General features: G+C 36.5%; 2 protein-coding genes across 3 annotated transcripts; one reads left to right on the forward strand and one right to left on the reverse strand.

Annotated features, from left to right (window-relative positions):
* Window positions 1–1,841: 1,841 nt before the first annotated feature.
* LOC125236352 (coiled-coil domain-containing protein 42 homolog) lies at window positions 1,842–12,096 on the reverse strand. Of its 2 annotated transcripts, none has more exons than XM_048143130.1 (8): window positions 11,627–12,096; window positions 10,345–10,546; window positions 9,040–9,213; window positions 4,979–5,057; window positions 4,438–4,577; window positions 3,800–3,961; window positions 2,447–2,547; window positions 1,842–1,976 (listed from the first exon to the last, which is right to left on the reverse strand). In XM_048143130.1, exons 1-8 carry the CDS (start codon window positions 11,737–11,739, stop codon window positions 1,940–1,942), a joined length of 1,008 nt encoding a protein of 335 aa, XP_047999087.1. In that variant the 5' UTR covers window positions 11,740–12,096; the 3' UTR covers window positions 1,842–1,939. The 2 variants fall into 2 exon arrangements, with proteins under 2 accessions (XP_047999087.1, XP_047999088.1); XM_048143131.1 differs by lacking the exon at window positions 11,627–12,096 and adding an exon at window positions 11,200–11,268 and having other exon boundaries at window positions 1,846–1,976.
* A 1,813-nt stretch (window positions 12,097–13,909) lies between these two features.
* Window positions 13,910–14,866, forward strand: LOC125236356 (peptidyl-tRNA hydrolase 2, mitochondrial-like). Its single transcript, XM_048143137.1, has 2 exons — window positions 13,910–14,187; window positions 14,397–14,866. Exons 1-2 carry the CDS (start codon window positions 14,059–14,061, stop codon window positions 14,760–14,762), a joined length of 495 nt encoding a protein of 164 aa, XP_047999094.1. The 5' UTR covers window positions 13,910–14,058; the 3' UTR covers window positions 14,763–14,866.
* Window positions 14,867–16,956: the final 2,090 nt, after the last annotated feature.

Raw genomic sequence — 16,956 nt, forward strand, 5'->3', positions numbered from 1 at the left:
TTGAAGATATAGGTAATACTTGGAGCGTTTTCACATCATCCGATCCGATATCGGATGTAGGAAGGATGTCAAAGGTAAATATCAAAGATGGTAAATAAAAAAGAAGATCCTTTATAAATAACTAGCTTTTGCCCGCGGCTTCGCTCGCGTTAGAAAGAGACAAAAAGTAGCCTATGTCACTCTCCATTCCCTCGATTATCTCCCCTTAAAAAATTACGTCAATTCGTCGCTCCGTTTTGCCGTGAAAGACGGACAAACAAACAGACACACACACTTTCCCATTTATAATATTAGTATGGATATAGAGGTAGGTCCTACAACCGGGTGTGTAATGATTGGTATAACTTTTGTTGGTATAGTAACATTTGATATAACAACATTTGGTATATATCTAGAGGGTATAATCACTCATTTGACATAATTAACATTTGGTATAACCACAAAATATCTACTTTTATTTTGTATAATCATTATTTCGTATAACACTTATTTGTAATAACCGTGGTATGGTATAACTATATATTGATATACGACTAGTATAATATAACTAGGAAACAGTATAAAACATTTCATGAATTAATTTTATTCTTTTTTTGAAGGGATCACAGTTCTAACCTAACCTAACCTACTTTTCTGATAGCAGTACGTATGTTTAAGGGTCACAGTTCTAGATATATACCTAATCTACTTTTCTGGTAAATGATGGATCTAATTTATTGTGCAATTCTAACTGGGCTTTAGAAATAATTTGTGTTATACAATTTATTTATTATAGCAAATAAGCATTATATTCAAAGTATGTTATAATAAATGTTATTCGAAAAAATGATCATTATATTAAATAAGAATTATACAATTTATCAGTATATTATTTGTTGTTATACGATTCAATAATTATATCAAATGATCGTTATAACGACTAAAAATATATCAAAAAAAGTTATACCGATCGATACGCACCGGTCCCCTACAACCGATAGCGGATCGGATAATGTGAAAACGCACTTAGGGACAAATACAATAGTTTTCGTCCAGATTTGGGCATTTTTCGCGAGAACTATCACCAAAAATTTTTTTTCTAAGGTAGGTAGGTAAATTTTATGTTTTTCCTACTCAGAATCACGAGCCCTTTTGATCTAGGCCAAAAAACAAGAGACAAAAAAGTGGTCCCAAAATTTTCTATTATTTTGTTTTGCGTATTTTCCATTGCACTTTGTAAATGCTGTAGAAGGTGTTTGAAAAATGGTAACGATCTCTAAAATTAAATTTGAGACGCTTTTTCTACCTAGTAGGATCGAAAGGGTTTGTGATTCTGAGTAGGAAAAACATTAAATACACCTATTTTACAAAAAAGGTCTTTGAATCTTTTTTCGCGAAAATGCCTATTTAGAATATAATTTTTCTAAATTTTGCTTTAGAATATTTTATAGAATAGAATAGAATATTTTTTTATTCGTAAGCACTTAACAACGACGATAACAATATAATATACACAAAAATTAACGACACACAAACAAGTAACCATACACACAAAGGCTAACAGACAAAAGTGCCACGAAATGGTCTCATCTCAGCATGTTGCTGGCGACTTCCAGCGCTGGTCTTCCGATGAGGCCATTCGGTGAAAACAATCACGACAGGTAACAATTTATGAATACAACACTAATAAAAATAAAAAATAGCAAAAAAGAAAGTATGCAAAAGACAACTTTGCTACTACAATATGCATAAAGGAAGGTTCATTACACGAATTTCAACGAAAGTTGCGCTGGACGACAAAAAACTAGACAGAGCATGTCATAATAATGTGATGTCATTTATTATTATTTTATTTTATCAGAAAAACATCTATAAAGAACAAACAAAAATGTTACGTACAAATTTGGCCATGATTAATAAAATTACCTATAACAATATATTATTTAACGTTAATAAAAAGCTAGCTCGAAGACTGCATCGCCGATTCTGCATCCCCCCTAAAAATAGAAGAAAAATACATATTTATAAATATTGAAATAAAAAATTGTAGGAATTAACACAGTTACGTAGCCGGTTGTCACAAACACTAACGAAACGCTCGTAGATATCTATCTCTATCGCTCCTGTGTATTAGCGCGACAGAGCCAGACTACCTTTCGCGGCGTTTCGTTTTCGTTTCGCGTCGCAGAAATGCGACGGCTACGGCACCCTTTAGCACAACTTGCCTTGTCGCGCGCGACTTCAAGTATGGTGTTGACATTGAACGTTGTTCATAAAATCGTCACTACTTTGAAAAAATCCCGTATCTCACACTGCTACTCAAAGTTAAAACACAGTAAGTCTATACGCATTCCATACATACTTACGACATTTTTCTTTTCATTTACAGAAGAAGATACAAGTTTTTTTCAAAGTAGTGACGAAATGTGTATTTTTGTTTTAAGATTGTCATGAAAAAAAAACTTACTTCTCCTTAGAGCGCTTGGCAGCGATCCTGTGGATCCTCCTCAACTCCAGCAATGCTCTCATAATCACGACCAGCTGTTGCTCGAAGTCTTGAGGCTTCACCTGGATTTGAGACAAAGATTTATGGAACAGAATAAGGTATAACAAGTTTGTACCAGCACAGTATAATAAAGAGTACTATCCTACAGTATGGCCACTGCCGCTCCTTGCTGAAAGTACCGCCCACCCGCTCTCGGTCACCTCACAGTTACCGTCTGTCAAAAACGCAAACGGTCGACCTGTCATATCTCACTCATACAAGCATGGTTCGCGTTCGCCTACACGAGCTTAGAATGTGTGTTAGGGACGCGCCTCTTTCATTGATTTGATCGCCAGTGTCCAAGGTGTGGTACTAGCATCGATAAAGAAAGGTAGGTACTGAAAGAAGATTAAAATTTTTACTTTTAGAGCTCCAGCACCTAAGAAGTAACAAACTAATAATATGGTATTTTAATACAGTTACACTTTATTCGATAAATAATAAATCTCAATGGCGCCAGTCGGGTAGGATACAGCTGAAATCGCATCTCAAACACAAATAGAGAACGTTAAATCTAAATAACGCAGAAACATGATCTCGGACGGATAATTTATTCAACTTTAAGTTGGCGCAGTCTGGTAGGATGAGCTTTACATTCATCTAATCTTATTACCTCAAAAGCTGTATATAGTAACCTTGGCGTGACACAGTTCCACGTGACAGTTCTACGTGACACCTCGCAACCGTGCTAACCGGTACAAAGCCAGCTCTCAATATTTTAACAAGTTATTGTGCATGGTATATGGCAAGTTAGTCTTTATTAAATTTTTACTAGCAAAAATGTCTACTAACGATTCTAAACATTTTTATATTAACACTTTCGAAACCGGGCTCTACGCGGCGCTACGACATTTTCGCTACATACGGGGAAACCCATGTAATCGGCTACGCTTCTACGAGCGGTGTGCCCGACAGTCGGGTTCTTGGTAGCGAAAGTGTTAAAGAAAAAAATAGGAAAAATTTGCGAAGTCCGGCTCGGCTTCCGTAGCTCAATTGGTTAAATAAGAGGAATGCACGGATTGCAGAAGATGCGGGTTCGAGTCCCGCCGGAAGCGTACATTTTTAATTTTTTTTCCTTTAATATAAAAGTTTCCATAAAAGTTGTTTGTCCCTTTTCGACGTATTGGTACGAAGGAAAGGGACAAACGATTATTATCGGCTTCTTAACTTTAGTGAACGTTTATGAATAAAGGGGTTAGTCTTGGTCTATTTTTAAAGGAATCGTAATTGGCGCAGTCCGGTAGGATGGACTTTACATTTAGCTGATGGTGTTACCTCGATAGAGAGTCCCTTGTTCTTGCAGATCTTGACGTAGAGACTGTATATAGCGGCCTTGACGTGACAAAGCTCGACGTGGCGCCTCGCAGCCGTTTCCTTCAACCGGTGTAACGCCAGCTCCCATTTTATCACGCGGTTGCGTACTTGGTCATACTCCCACTGAAACAAGATGTGATTTTATGTCATTTCAGTGTAACTCAGCAATTTCCGAATAGTTCGCACATTTGGATCATTTGGGAAAGGTAATCACGGTCTATATCCCGGTCAATATAAGTCTAATGAAAATAACCGTGAATCATTCAAAACTCTTAATTGCTCAACTGTAATTTGAAACTTATTAGGCACATGGTATAGCATAAGCAGTTTAATAAATGACATGACACTAAATCAGACAAATCCAAAATACCTTAGTATTTTATTAGCAATGAAAGTATTAAACTTGTAGGCCGTAGTTGCAGGACTCCAGGACTCCACAAACAAAGTCCATTACATTTTCCCAGAAAATTGGTATTTAACAAGCTTTTCCCACCAGTGGGACACTAAAAGAGTCTAATTAAAAATAAAAGAGAAGCATTAGGTAACTGTGTGATTACAATATCAGCCTACAGATCTGCTCTTAAAGCCATTTCTCTTACCCTCAAGTTTGCAAGCTTGTTGTTGAGCCCCATGATAAACAGTTTCTTCTCCTCGGTGAGGGATGCTATCTCCTTTCTTGCGTCTTCCAGCATCTCCAGGTCGTGTTCTTGTCGATCGGCTAGCGTGCTTTTCGCAGCAGCTACAAACATATTCGAGTCATTTAACTCACTAGGTAGCAGAGTATAAAATCTTTATATATTCTGTCAAACAAGTCTGTCAGTAAATAAGAACTAAGGAAACTACAGGTATCCTTTTCTTTAGCACCTTAAAGAAAAGGATGAATGTAATTTTCTTTGTTCTTATTTACTGACAGACTTGTTTGGCAGAGTATACTAAACTATTAAATTATTTTGAAGTCGCTAGCGCGTTATGTTTAATTGAGTTTACCAACAGTTTTTCTTGCCAACTTCCAAAAAATAAGGCTACAAGACGCTTTAACTTTTTTTTTAATGTTGGCTATTGTAAATAGTTGTATGATTGTAAACGCAAGCGCACGGTAACTATTACACCAAATATTTGCTTCGTTGATTGACGGCTTACCTAACGCTTCATATCGATTGAGTACATCCAGAGGTTGCTTGAATTCTGGGTAGTTTCTCACCACTGCCATCAAGTAATCCTGAAAAGAAATATACGATTTACTACAGAACCTTAACCTAAAAAAAAACACTTGCTATCATTCACACAGTAAAAACATAAATCTATAAGTAAAAGCCTGACAAGTTTTTATTTGACCCTCGCCACGTTGCGGATTTTCAGCTGAACTAATTTCTTTTACTGGCAAGGATTAATATTTGACACCCGTCGTCGACAGTCATTGAATGTCAGTGATGTAAACGAGAAGTAAATATTTTAGATTTTCTAACGGTTTCATTGTAAATATGCCCAAAATAATATTTAAAAAAGTGAAAATAATTATACTTAACGAGATAAATTACTAACAACAAAAAAGGATGAAGGATTTCACAGTATTTCGATAACAATGTTCCGAAATCGGTTGTTGACATGTCCGGTACTGACAATGTATAGTGCAGTTCTCCTGTACTGATTATTTAATTTCGATTTAGCTTAATATATTTTTTGTTCTTATTTAAGGTGTCTGTAGCTCAGCCGTGAAAATGATTTATAGAAATAAGCATAGCTGGGCACCGTTAATCAAATAGTTAACTTCGATAATCGCTAATCCGTTACTATAAAAGTTAACTTCGTTAATCGTTAAAGCGATACATTTCAACAAATTTAACGGAAGTTAAAGTTAATCGATAATCCGTTAATCCTGATAAAAAATAATTTTACGCTACAGTAAAAATATAAATAAACTTACGCAAATACTAAATAGATGCATCAGTTATCAACTATTTAGTATTTGCGTAAGTTTATTTATGTTACTGTAAAAGACCAAGTTCGCAAAAATATCTTTAAGAAATCCCAGCATTCCCAGCTGCCAATGGGTAAAAGCGAAATGTTAATAAATATTGTTCTCTTTGGACTTATACCGACGTTGGTTCGGTAAGTCCTAGGTTTTACCATACCATGGTGACCTGTAGATATTGGGTCATTCATGCGGTCGTAGTAATGGTGCGTAGGTTCCTCGGATTTAGACACCTCTAATCGAAGTTGTGATCTACGGTAACGACGGCTGGCTTGATGCGTCGGTTTAGCGATGAAAAAAGCCGGAAAATTCCCGGTTTTTTTCCATTTCACTTGTTTTTTTCAGAAATTTATAGAAAGAAACCGCGAAACTTTCGGCTCGTATTTTTCGGAAAAAAACGATTTAAACCGAAAAAAACGAATTGAAAAAAACCGAATGCAGTTTTCAATTTAAAAATTTCAGTTAAAAAGTATTTAAAGCATAGTTAATTTAGAATTGGTACGCGATGGGAGGAATTTAATTTTTAAATGAAAAGAAAAAAGTAAACAATATTTTTTATTGCAGAATATAAAAGATCGTTTATTAATTTATAGCGTGTCACATATATTTCAATCATTCAGTATGTTTATGCACAAAATTACGGACTTTTCTGAAAATAGTATTCATCATCCTCTGAACAAGATTTTCATCCATCTTTTTTGTCTGTTGATTCCGTGTGGACCGCAAGGAGTGGATATTTTGAATTATTTTGCCACTATTATTTGATTGTCCTTTAATGAAATAATGATTTGGGCAATAATTATTGCCTAGTAGTTTTCTGGAAATTCAACAATTTAGCAATCATTGACCCAGACCAAGGGGATTTTTCACGTATTTGTTCACAGTGCATTTTCGCCGGTCAACGTCCATCATCAATAACTTACAAACGCAAAAAGTTAGATCAACCAAATTTCTAATATAGAGTTATCAACGTATTAAAATTAAGATGTCATTATCAGTTTTTTTTTAATTTTTAAATATATTTTTTTTTATTCGTCGCTAAACGCGTGCCAATACTATGTTAACTATGCTTTACTTGACTTTTTAAAGGTTTTGAAACCTTTACACATTGCTTTTTACTACTGACGGGTATTTGATGGCTGAATTCGCCGAGTATGCAGAGAGCAAAAGAAGGCTTTTGGGCAAATGAAGTTATTTGGTGGCCTGTCATGAACATAACCCCACTGAGTTGGTGGAAAGGGTTATGTTCTACCAAACTGCTGTCAAATATTGCAGTTAGATTGCTCAGTATTCCTCCATCGTCCGCCACAGCTGAGAGAAATTGGTCATTGTTTGGACGGACACCAGAGACAGAAATCGGCTATTGCCAAAGCGTCTTAATCTAGACAAGCGGTAGCGTGTCAAGCCAAGTTCAAGTAACAGAACTGGCGAGCAGCACCGTGTGTTATATTACACGAACCATTTGGAGCCACTTTTGACCCCCTCATAACTCAAAAACTATTTTACATAAACGTGTCAAATTTGGCTCATATATTGAGACATGCGAGATAGACATATTAATTAATAAGCGTTCTCTAGTGGTTGTTCACTTCGACGAAAAAAGTCGTCGAAGTGAACAACCAAGGCATTTATCATATTATTGAACTTGGCTCTCATTTCACATTTACGTTTTTGATGGGATAAATTAATCTTTATTCGGGCGAATTTGCACCTACAAACGGACTACACCGACCACATGGAAGAAGAAATAACTGAAGTATATGATGAGAGTGACAGTGATTTGAGTGACTAAATAAATTTATTAATTAATAATGTGCTCGTTTTTTTCCTAAAAAACCCGAAAAAAACCGAAAAAAACGAAAATTTCATAAACTCCTGAAAAAAACATTTGATTTTTTCCGGTTTTTTCAACGCTACGTCGGTTGCGCGATTTGTGTGTCATGCCTGATGATTTACATTCTAATTCCCAGTTAGTGATGGGTCCAGTAGGACTAATAAACTTTAGCAGGTCTCGAACAAGTGATCCAAAGACACCAATTGGTCTGTAGACTGTGAATTTTCGGGGAAATCCTAGGTTTCGCCGTAGTCCGGGCTTTTACAGTAGCGGTCAGAGCAAGTTTTACTCGGCGCGTGCGGAAGTGGATTAACGATTAACGGACTCGAAGAAATTTAACGGAAGTTAACGAATCCGTTAACATTTTTTAAAGTTAACTTAAAAGTTAATCCGTTAACCAAAATGTTAACTTCGTTAATTAACGATTAACGGATTAACGAGTTAATGCCCAGCTATGGAAATAAGGAAGCCGTTACATCATTGACACCAGTATAAAACAAGGTCCCACGCAAAAACAAAATAAACATCGACAACTCGGATAAAGGCACAAGATTCATGGATTTTAGGCTGTACGGAAACAAGTAGCGAGTATTTAAACCATGCTTATTAAACTTAGATTCTCTAAAACCCTGTTTTCATTTTCTAGAAATATTTATGCGAAACCAGTACACGCTGTCCCCATTATACATGACGTCCGAACATTATTGCCATATGAAAGCGGTTTGTAGCGACACTCTTTCAGGGTCAAATAAAATCTTGTCAGGCTATATTTAGTGTTCAATATACGCCAGAGAATACAGATATAGGTATAGCTTCAATTTTCCGCATCTTTAGTCTCATTGTTCATTATAATTATTGCTTCACTCACATCATCTAACATGTTACTGTGTATGTAATTACGTCTTGTTTGTTTCTGAAAATTCATCTCTTTAAAACACTTAATTACACCTTTGCTTGGTCTTGAGTATTTCTGGCTCACTGTTCATAAAATAGTCTGCAAACTCACCTCGTAGATGGTGTAGTCATTAACCTTCTTCTCTATCATGAGCTTGACTTCTTCGCGCGCATGGCCTTTTGCGCATGGCCTGAGTTTCGCGCGTCAAGCGTTCGCGCTCCTCTTCATCGGCAGCCATTTAACCTTCCCCATTTTCTCTCGTCAACGCTAACCCGATTGATTGATAAAAGCATTGCTAGGTTTCTGGGCTAGAATAGCGATAACTGGTTGTAGGCAAAATAGCTCAGCGGTTGCCACTTTGGGGAAACTGATGTCCAATATGTCCTAACTAACAGCGAGTATATGATGCGCGCTTTTGATAGACACGAAATGCATGAATGGTCTTATTTTGGTCATGTCTGTCAAAAGCTCGTTTCTATTTATATAATCACAGAACTCACCTCATAGATGGTGTAGTCTTTAACCTGCTTCTCCATCATGAGCTTGACTTCTTCCATCTCCTCGACGCGCCGGCGCATGGCCTCGGTTTCCCGCGTCTTCCGTTCGAGCGCCTCTTCGTCAGCGGCCATCTTGCGCTCGGCTCGGTCGCGCTTCTCTTGGTTTTCTCGAATGAACTGTTAATTACAGAAGATACAATACAATACAAATACTCTACATTGTCTATATTGTGCGATAAGTTTACTTCTTCGAATTTGCTGACACCTACTGACATTATGTAAATTTATCAATTTCCGCTACCTTAAGGTTGTCTGGAAGAAATCGCTCTTTAACGATAAGACCGCCTGTTGTTTACCTCTATTCGTGTTGCTTCCATGTTTTGTATTGTTGTATTTTATCAAGGTGTGCAATAAAGAGTATTGTATTGTATTGTATTGTAATACAAATACTCTTTATTTCACACCTCGATAAAATACAACAATACAAAATAAAGAAGCAACACAAATAAAAGTAAACAACAGGCGGTCTTCTTCCAGTCCAGGTCGATTTCTTCCAGACAACCTTAAGGTAGCGGAAATAAGATATTATAGACGTTCAATTTAAAATTATAGGTGTTTCAGAAAGCAAGAGATACGAAATTAAATTTAAAAGCCAGTAAAATTAAAAAAGCAACTCTGTCGCTCCTTTATGGCGCAGTCCGGTAGGATGACAAAGAAAATAATGTAAAGACGTTTCGTGTATTGTGTTGTGGGACTTGTGGGTACTGATAATTTATCCTTAATCAAATTATTTACTAGATAAATAAATGTGTATGGCCGTGCAATTCTAATTTTGGAATTGTGTCGGCTTTCATTTTACAAAGCATGTTTAATCCATCCTAAGTAATCTCATAAGAGTTTCCTGAAAGAAGTGAAACTTCGTAATGTGGAAGTGAAAATACCTTATTTCAAAATTCGAGTTGGCAACACTGCGTTAAACGTTTAACGCAGTCAGTTGGAAGTCGAATTTCCCTTCAATAAGATTTAAATACTTAATCTTAAATCTGCGTACCGTTACCACAATATAATAAAGAGTACTATCGTACAGTATGACCACTCCCGCTCCCCGTTTAAGTGCCGCCCACCCCCTCTCGGTTACCTCACAATTACCGCCTGTCAAAAAAGCGAACAGTCGACCTGTTATATCTCACTCATACAAACATGGTACGCGTTCACGTACACGAGCTTAGATTGTGTGCTAGGAACGCGACTCTTTCATATATTTCATCGCCAGTGTCCGAGATGTGCCGATACAGCTAACCTTCGTACCTTATTAAAGCTGATGAACGACTCCTTCAACAGCAGTTCCTTAGCCCTCAGCTCCCCCCACTTGACATCCATGGCCGCTCGATTCTTCGCCTCCTCCTCTCGCTTTTCAGCCAGTTTCTCCTCCGCCTCCATAAGGTCTCGCCGGGCTTGCTCCATCAGGACTTGCGGGGTTGGGCGCGCCACGTCCCATACTGGGTATTTTCTGGAGTGAGACATTTTTTAATCTGCTTAGATTTTTTTTTGACGGTACGAAGTCATACGAAGATTTGTCTTATTTATCACACTTCGACGACACAATTTTGTATATGTTGGGTAATTCCATGTAACAGAGTAATGTAAGTGACCAATTATTTGCATGTTTTTTTATTCATGGTGCTAATTTAAATATCAATATATTTATCTAAGGATTAAAAGTAGGCTTATCTAGAGATAAATTAAGACTTCAATTTGCATCATAAATAAAAAAACATGCAATGAAGTGGTCACTTACATTACAGTTACGTGGAATTGCCCTGTTAAGGTTATTGGACTAAAGCCGGTTAAAGGGTTTATCTGTGTGGAAATCTTTGAACCTCATGTGTTCAGCACGCACAATTACAACTAAGTGGACAGTTTTAGTGCCTCGCTATAAAAAAATAAATTAATATTAGATACTTAGACATATTTTTTTCTATTAGGACTGTTATCATTAGGAAATCAACTATGACATGACGTAAATTCAGAGCGCTGAAACTAATGGCCGTAACACAGTGTATATTATCATTCTGCTCTTGAACTATATATATTATAGGTACTTACCTAAAAATAAATAAAATCGATGCATGTATAATTTTTTTGTGTATCTAGTTATCTTACCTTAATTCTGGATCATATCCTCATTGTAAGATCATCAGAAGAGTCAAAGGAGGACGAACTTTGGACTGTAATTTTGGCATGCACCTTTGTGACGGTTCGTTCTTAGAACTACTAAATTACCTAAGTAGATACCTAAGTACTTATTGCAACTTATATAGTATGTATCTGTTCAATAACAAACGCACAATCTCTCACCCTAAACGCATATACCATCTCCGCGCCGTCGTGGGTAAAAATAAAAAAAAGTATATTGCTTCGGATAATCATTGAAACTAAATCCGGCGACACGGGTTCCCTTTGTATAATTAGTCAGTTTTTGTTATAATTGCTATACCTATATTACCTATAGGTAAGTGCAAGTATTCCCGTGTTAGCTACGCTCGCAGCACGTTCTGGCACTGAACGTATAAAGTGTTACGAAACTCACTTCACAATCATGGAACTCTGCATCAACGAGTTATAATATTCCTCCGCGCATTCCACCGGCGGCCCGTGCGGTATCGCGATGGGCGCCAAATCCTTTAGCGACATCTTCTTCATTCTTTATATTCGGTATTAATTTAAATATCTTTGTAAAATGGTAAGAAACAGCTGGGATGTGGAGACGTCAGGTTCGGGAGAGACGTCACTGAGCGAAATAAACAGAGAATGGTTGCTGGGCAACGGGCGGGCGGGAGGTTGTCGTTGTTAAGTCCGCTTGTGATTTTGGCGCCATTTGTGCTGTATTGGTATTTGATTGGTATATGAGTATAAAGTTAGTTAAAGCTGTTGGATGAAGTGGCACTGGCACAACGTTGACGGACTTTGCTCGCCATGTCTGGCGAAATCGCGCAGCTTTTGAAATTGTTAGGTACATTTTGTCCCCCGAGCGTTGAAAATAATATGAACATTTCTTTTGATGACCTGGTGAAAAAGGTCACAAGTCCGAGGTGGGACTGGGCCCTTTTTCACTAGACCCACAGAATTATTGTCATAGAATTTAATATTCTGAACTATATAAATACATTTTAGAAAAAAATAATTACATTTTAATAGGTAGGTATTTTAATATTTTTATTTTAATGACTCTTACAGCTATGAGGAACATTTTTTTTGCTTTCCTAACTAAATGAATACTGTTAACATATCATGACAATTAAAAATCTATATTATTCTACTTAACAAAATAAATGCAGTCACATAATTATAATAATTTCAAATGGCCAGTAATCTGGTTAACAATATCTTAAGGCGCTGGTCCTACACCAAGAACCGTAACAGTGTTCGGAGCCACCTGCGTCCTACCTTCATCGCAAACAACGGAAGTTATCACTTCAAGGGGCTTTCTGCTCCAACCGCTTAATCTCATCTATTGAATCCGTCTTTAGAGCAATTTTTGTTTGTCCGATGTATTTTCAGAATTCAGTGCCATCTGGGTCCTTCTGGGCTGCTTGCTCGAAGGCCATGACGGAGGCGTGGCCGCACTGGGTGGCCACTTTCCCTTTTGTCATCTGAAGGTCTGATCGGACCACGAGTGCCAGTCTATATTTATTATTTAGAGAGAACTGGAAAGAGAGAAAGATTATATAAAAGAAACAATAGGTACAAATATTTAATTTTACAGAAATTATTTCAATAGGTACATAAGGCACCTTTTTAGGGTTCCGTAGTCAACTAGGAACCCTTATAGTTTCGCCATGTCTGTCTGTCCGTCCGTCCGTCCGTCCGTCCGTCCGCGGATAATCTCAGTAACCGTTAGCACTAGAAAGCTGAAATTTGGTACCAATATGTATATTAATTACGCCAACAAAGTGCAAAAATAAAAAATGGAAAAAAAAGTTTTATTAGGGTACCCCCCCTACATGTAAAGTGGGGGCTGATATTTTTTTTCATTTCAACCCCAACGTGTGATATATTGTTGGATAGGTATTTAAAAATGAATAAGGGTTTACTAAGATCATTTTTTGATAATATTAATACTTTCGGAAATAATCGCTCCTAAAGGAAAAAAAGTGCGTCCCCCCCCCTCTAACTTTTGAACCACAAGTTTAAAAAATATGAAAAAAATCACACAAGTAGAACTTTATAAAGACTTTCTAGGAAAATTATTTTGAACTTGATAGGTTCAGTAGTTTTTGAGAAAAATACGGAAAACTACGGAACCCTACACTGAGCGTGGCCAGACACGCTCTTGGCCGGTTTTTTTGATGTTGCTGCCGCTTGAGTTTTAGAATACATCCCTGATAAGCCGATATATTTTCTGAACGCGAACAACGAAATTCCCAAACATATTCCGCAGCCGAGACCCGTGAAAAAAGTTATATCTTGATCCATTTATAATTTGAGTAGTCTTAACTTAGTAAGCAAATTTTTTTATACGAAGTTAAATATTTAAAAACAAGAACGACAACGGGAGCGAAAAATACAATACAAAAAAAAACGCGATTTGTTTTTTTTTTTAAACGCGATTTGAGTGACACTGACAATCGCCCAGCATTTTTTTTTACAACAAAAATGGCGCATTTGTAAATACTGTTAAGTAGCTAACACACGACACGACCACAACGCAACCTTGAAACTTTTCGCGTGAGAGGGAGAAAAAAAATATCACCTCTCTCTCTCAATAATAGGACAGACGACTTTGATGCGGTGCGGTCGTGTGCTAGCAATAATACATCCGTTTCTAAATTACGCGAACGCACCATTTTTGAATGACAGTTGACACTGACAGATTTGGAGGTTTGGTTTGTGAGCATATTTGTGAGATTTGCATGCAAGATTTTGGTTATTTACGAATACATCGACCCATTAATTAATACACAAGAATAAGATCTAATCTAGATTTACTTCACGACTTCAATCATTTCTACCAAACGGAAAATGGAACTGAATATTTCTTTCCTATCCGGCTTGGGATGCGGTCTTTGTCTAGGCCTGTCCCTGTTTGCCCTTAGGAAATACCTTGGAATATTCTCTAACCCCAGCAAAGCTGTAGAAACAGTTAAAAAGGTAACTTCTAGTTATAAAAATATTGTCTAATAATAAATGCCTTCTCAATTTTGATATAGCCATTTCACACAGGTTATGTCCGGTTTCTAACTCTAGTATTGCTTCAAGTTGTTCTTAAGTTTAAAAACAGTTGCTCTCGAACCAGGATGTAAATCTGTGTGGATGTAATTGAGAATTTTATTTAATTAATTATATTTTTTCTATTGCAGTTCAAATCCAGATCAGAATACAAACTGGTACTAGTGGTCCGAACAGACTTACAGATGTCCAAAGGCAAAATAGCAGCTCAATGTGGCCACGCATCAGTAGGAGCCTTCGAAAAGGCTCAACGGAAGGACCCAGAAGGCTTAGAACAGTGGCAGATGACCGGACAAGCCAAGATAGCCTTAAAAACAGACTCCGTTGATGAAATAAAGAAGTTGGCGGAGAAAGCCAAGAAAATGGGTGTAGTTACTTCAATGATCAGAGATGCGGGGCGAACCCAAATTGCTCCTAACTCTATAACTGTCTTAGGAGTGGGACCAGCTCCTAAAGAAGTTATTGATGAGATCACCGGACACTTGAAACTGCTGTGAAATCATTTAAAGGTCACTCTTATGAGGAGAAGAACTGTTCTAGCAGACATGATGCTGAGCATTTATTTTAAGTAATGTTAATAAATCGTAATTTGTTGACTGGAGTTGCTGGTTTTTTATTGTTGCTCAAATTCACTATAATAATAGTTACATTAGGCTCCATTAGTTTGATATTTGCCAGTTGCTTTTCGCTGAAGGAAAACATTGTGAGGAAACTGGACTAATCCCAATAAGGCCTAGTTACCCTTCGGGTTGGAAGGTCGGGTGACAGACACTTGTAAAACTAGTGTTTATGCTTTGTTCTGGTCTTGGGATTACTTATCAAAGCGGACCTCAGGCTCTCACGAGCTGCGTATGCGTAGTATTTAATTAGAATTCGGCGCCCTCATACTTACCGCTGCGTTGAATAACACGAATTCTCATAAGACCTGTCACACCGTTTGCGTGCACATCTACGCATACGCGCATTTTCAGAATTTGGGTTCCTCCAATTAGCAAAAGTTGTTAAAAAAAATTAACTCTGTCAGTTTTGTGACGATAATTAAGCATAAAATATGTCTAAAAATTTACTATTCTTTTCACATTCTGAATGTAGATTATCGCTAAAAGTTTATGTAATTAACACAAAAACAATATTTTTATTGAAATTTATTATTATTATTATTTGTAAAGCAGGCAGGCAGTTGTAGTAACTGATAAAGCCTGTATCCAGTTGTCGGCATGCATGCTTTGCGGCATGTTGTGGCATTTCATGCTTAATTATCGTCACAAAACTGACAGTGAGTTAATTTTTCTCAACTTTCGTTAATTGGGTGTCCCAAATTCTGAAAATGCCCATACGCATCCTGTGTGTCTTGGCCTTAAAAGTGTTGAAAAAAGTATTCATTATATTGAGGATTAGAAAAATAAAAAATTGTTATTATAATCAAATTTTAATAACCATGTATGGGTTAAAACTTCATTTTAAAGGCGGATAGATGGCGTTTGGTACATAATAGTTATTATATAGTACATATTTCGTTGGTCGTGTTTCGTATGTATAATCAGAAATTGCCAATATCAGGAGTAATTTTAAAAAACTTAATCAATATTAATTATAACTACTTATAGGTATAGCACCATAATATGAAAATCATGATGATACTTACATCTAAGTAACAATATTTACAATATTCTTAAATCATCTTATTCAAAACCTGAAGTAGTGCCTATGCCCTATAGAAGACTAGACCATGCTAACTTTACAACAATTTTCATATAATTTCGTATAAGTTGGAAGTTTAAAAAATACTTGAACGGTATGTGCTATCAAAACGCTGCAGAGTTAGCATGCCCTAACTCATGCCTTAAATCCTCTTCCAATATAAAAATATTACTGTGACAGTCAAGTATTACTGAGTAAAATATGTTCTACAGCTATGAGATGTTAAAGTCTTTTGCTTTTAAAATATTTGACGTATTCTAAAGGTAAATCAAAACTCTGTTACCAAGCTAAACCTAAAGGACTTTTTAACATCTTACAAACTGCTGACAATATATAATTGTACTTAGTATAGACTTTTAAGTCTTAGGTTATAATCTCTAATCGGCGGTTTTAACACTACCTATACCACAGTGTAATTCTATAATTATATTAGGCATTCGATACTCCGGTGATGCAATCCATCAATTCGACTCAAAAACACTGTGATCTGGCTGTCAAAAACAACAATTGATGTCTAGAACAGAATCGTTTTTAGCTATTCTCTAGCCAACCCATATTGTCAGTAGAAAAGCATATAACGAAAATGTATCAGTAAGAAATAAGTGGGGTATCTTTTACTACTGACAAGGCGACCTAGACAATACCCAAATACAATAATCCAGCAACAATCAGAGAAACATTTCAGTTGCCGGATTACCAAACACCTTATTTGATTAAAAAACAAGTCAATAAGAGATAATATAAAATGGCAGCGTAGATTAGATTTGCCTATCTCTAGAGCGTGCGATTAAGCGAGAGGCCTATTGTTATAAATTGAAATAGATATCATACACCTATTAGGCCTATACCGACTGACAGGCCTATTGTTATTAAAAAATACTTATTGAACCAATTAAAATTGAAGGCAGCTTAGAAATAAGTTCAATATTATTCATGTCAGTAAGCACAAGCACAATATTCAAGTCATTATTTTTGAATGTCAAATTATTT

The sequence above is a fragment of the Leguminivora glycinivorella genome, chromosome 19, assembly GCF_023078275.1.
Source record: "Leguminivora glycinivorella isolate SPB_JAAS2020 chromosome 19, LegGlyc_1.1, whole genome shotgun sequence".
Classification (NCBI taxonomy): domain Eukaryota; kingdom Metazoa; phylum Arthropoda; class Insecta; order Lepidoptera; family Tortricidae; genus Leguminivora; species Leguminivora glycinivorella.

Excerpts from the sequence above, each read along its gene's own strand:
- LOC125236352 (XM_048143130.1), bottom strand. The coding sequence starts at position 11,739 with ATGAAGAAGATGTCGCTAAAGGATTTGGCGCCCATCGCGATACCGCAC. Across the intron at positions 2,548-3,799 it reads ACAAGGGACTCTCTATCGAG|GTGAAGCCTCAAGACTTCGA; the intron begins GTAACACCATCA and ends TCTCAAATCCAG. Across the intron at positions 1,977-2,446 it reads GCCAAGCGCTCTAAGGAGAA|GGGGGATGCAGAATCGGCGA; the intron begins GTAAGTTTTTTT and ends TTCTATTTTTAG.
- LOC125236356 (XM_048143137.1), top strand. The coding sequence starts at position 14,059 with ATGGAACTGAATATTTCTTTCCTATCCGGCTTGGGATGCGGTCTTTGT. Across the intron at positions 14,188-14,396 it reads CTGTAGAAACAGTTAAAAAG|TTCAAATCCAGATCAGAATA; the intron begins GTAACTTCTAGT and ends TTTCTATTGCAG.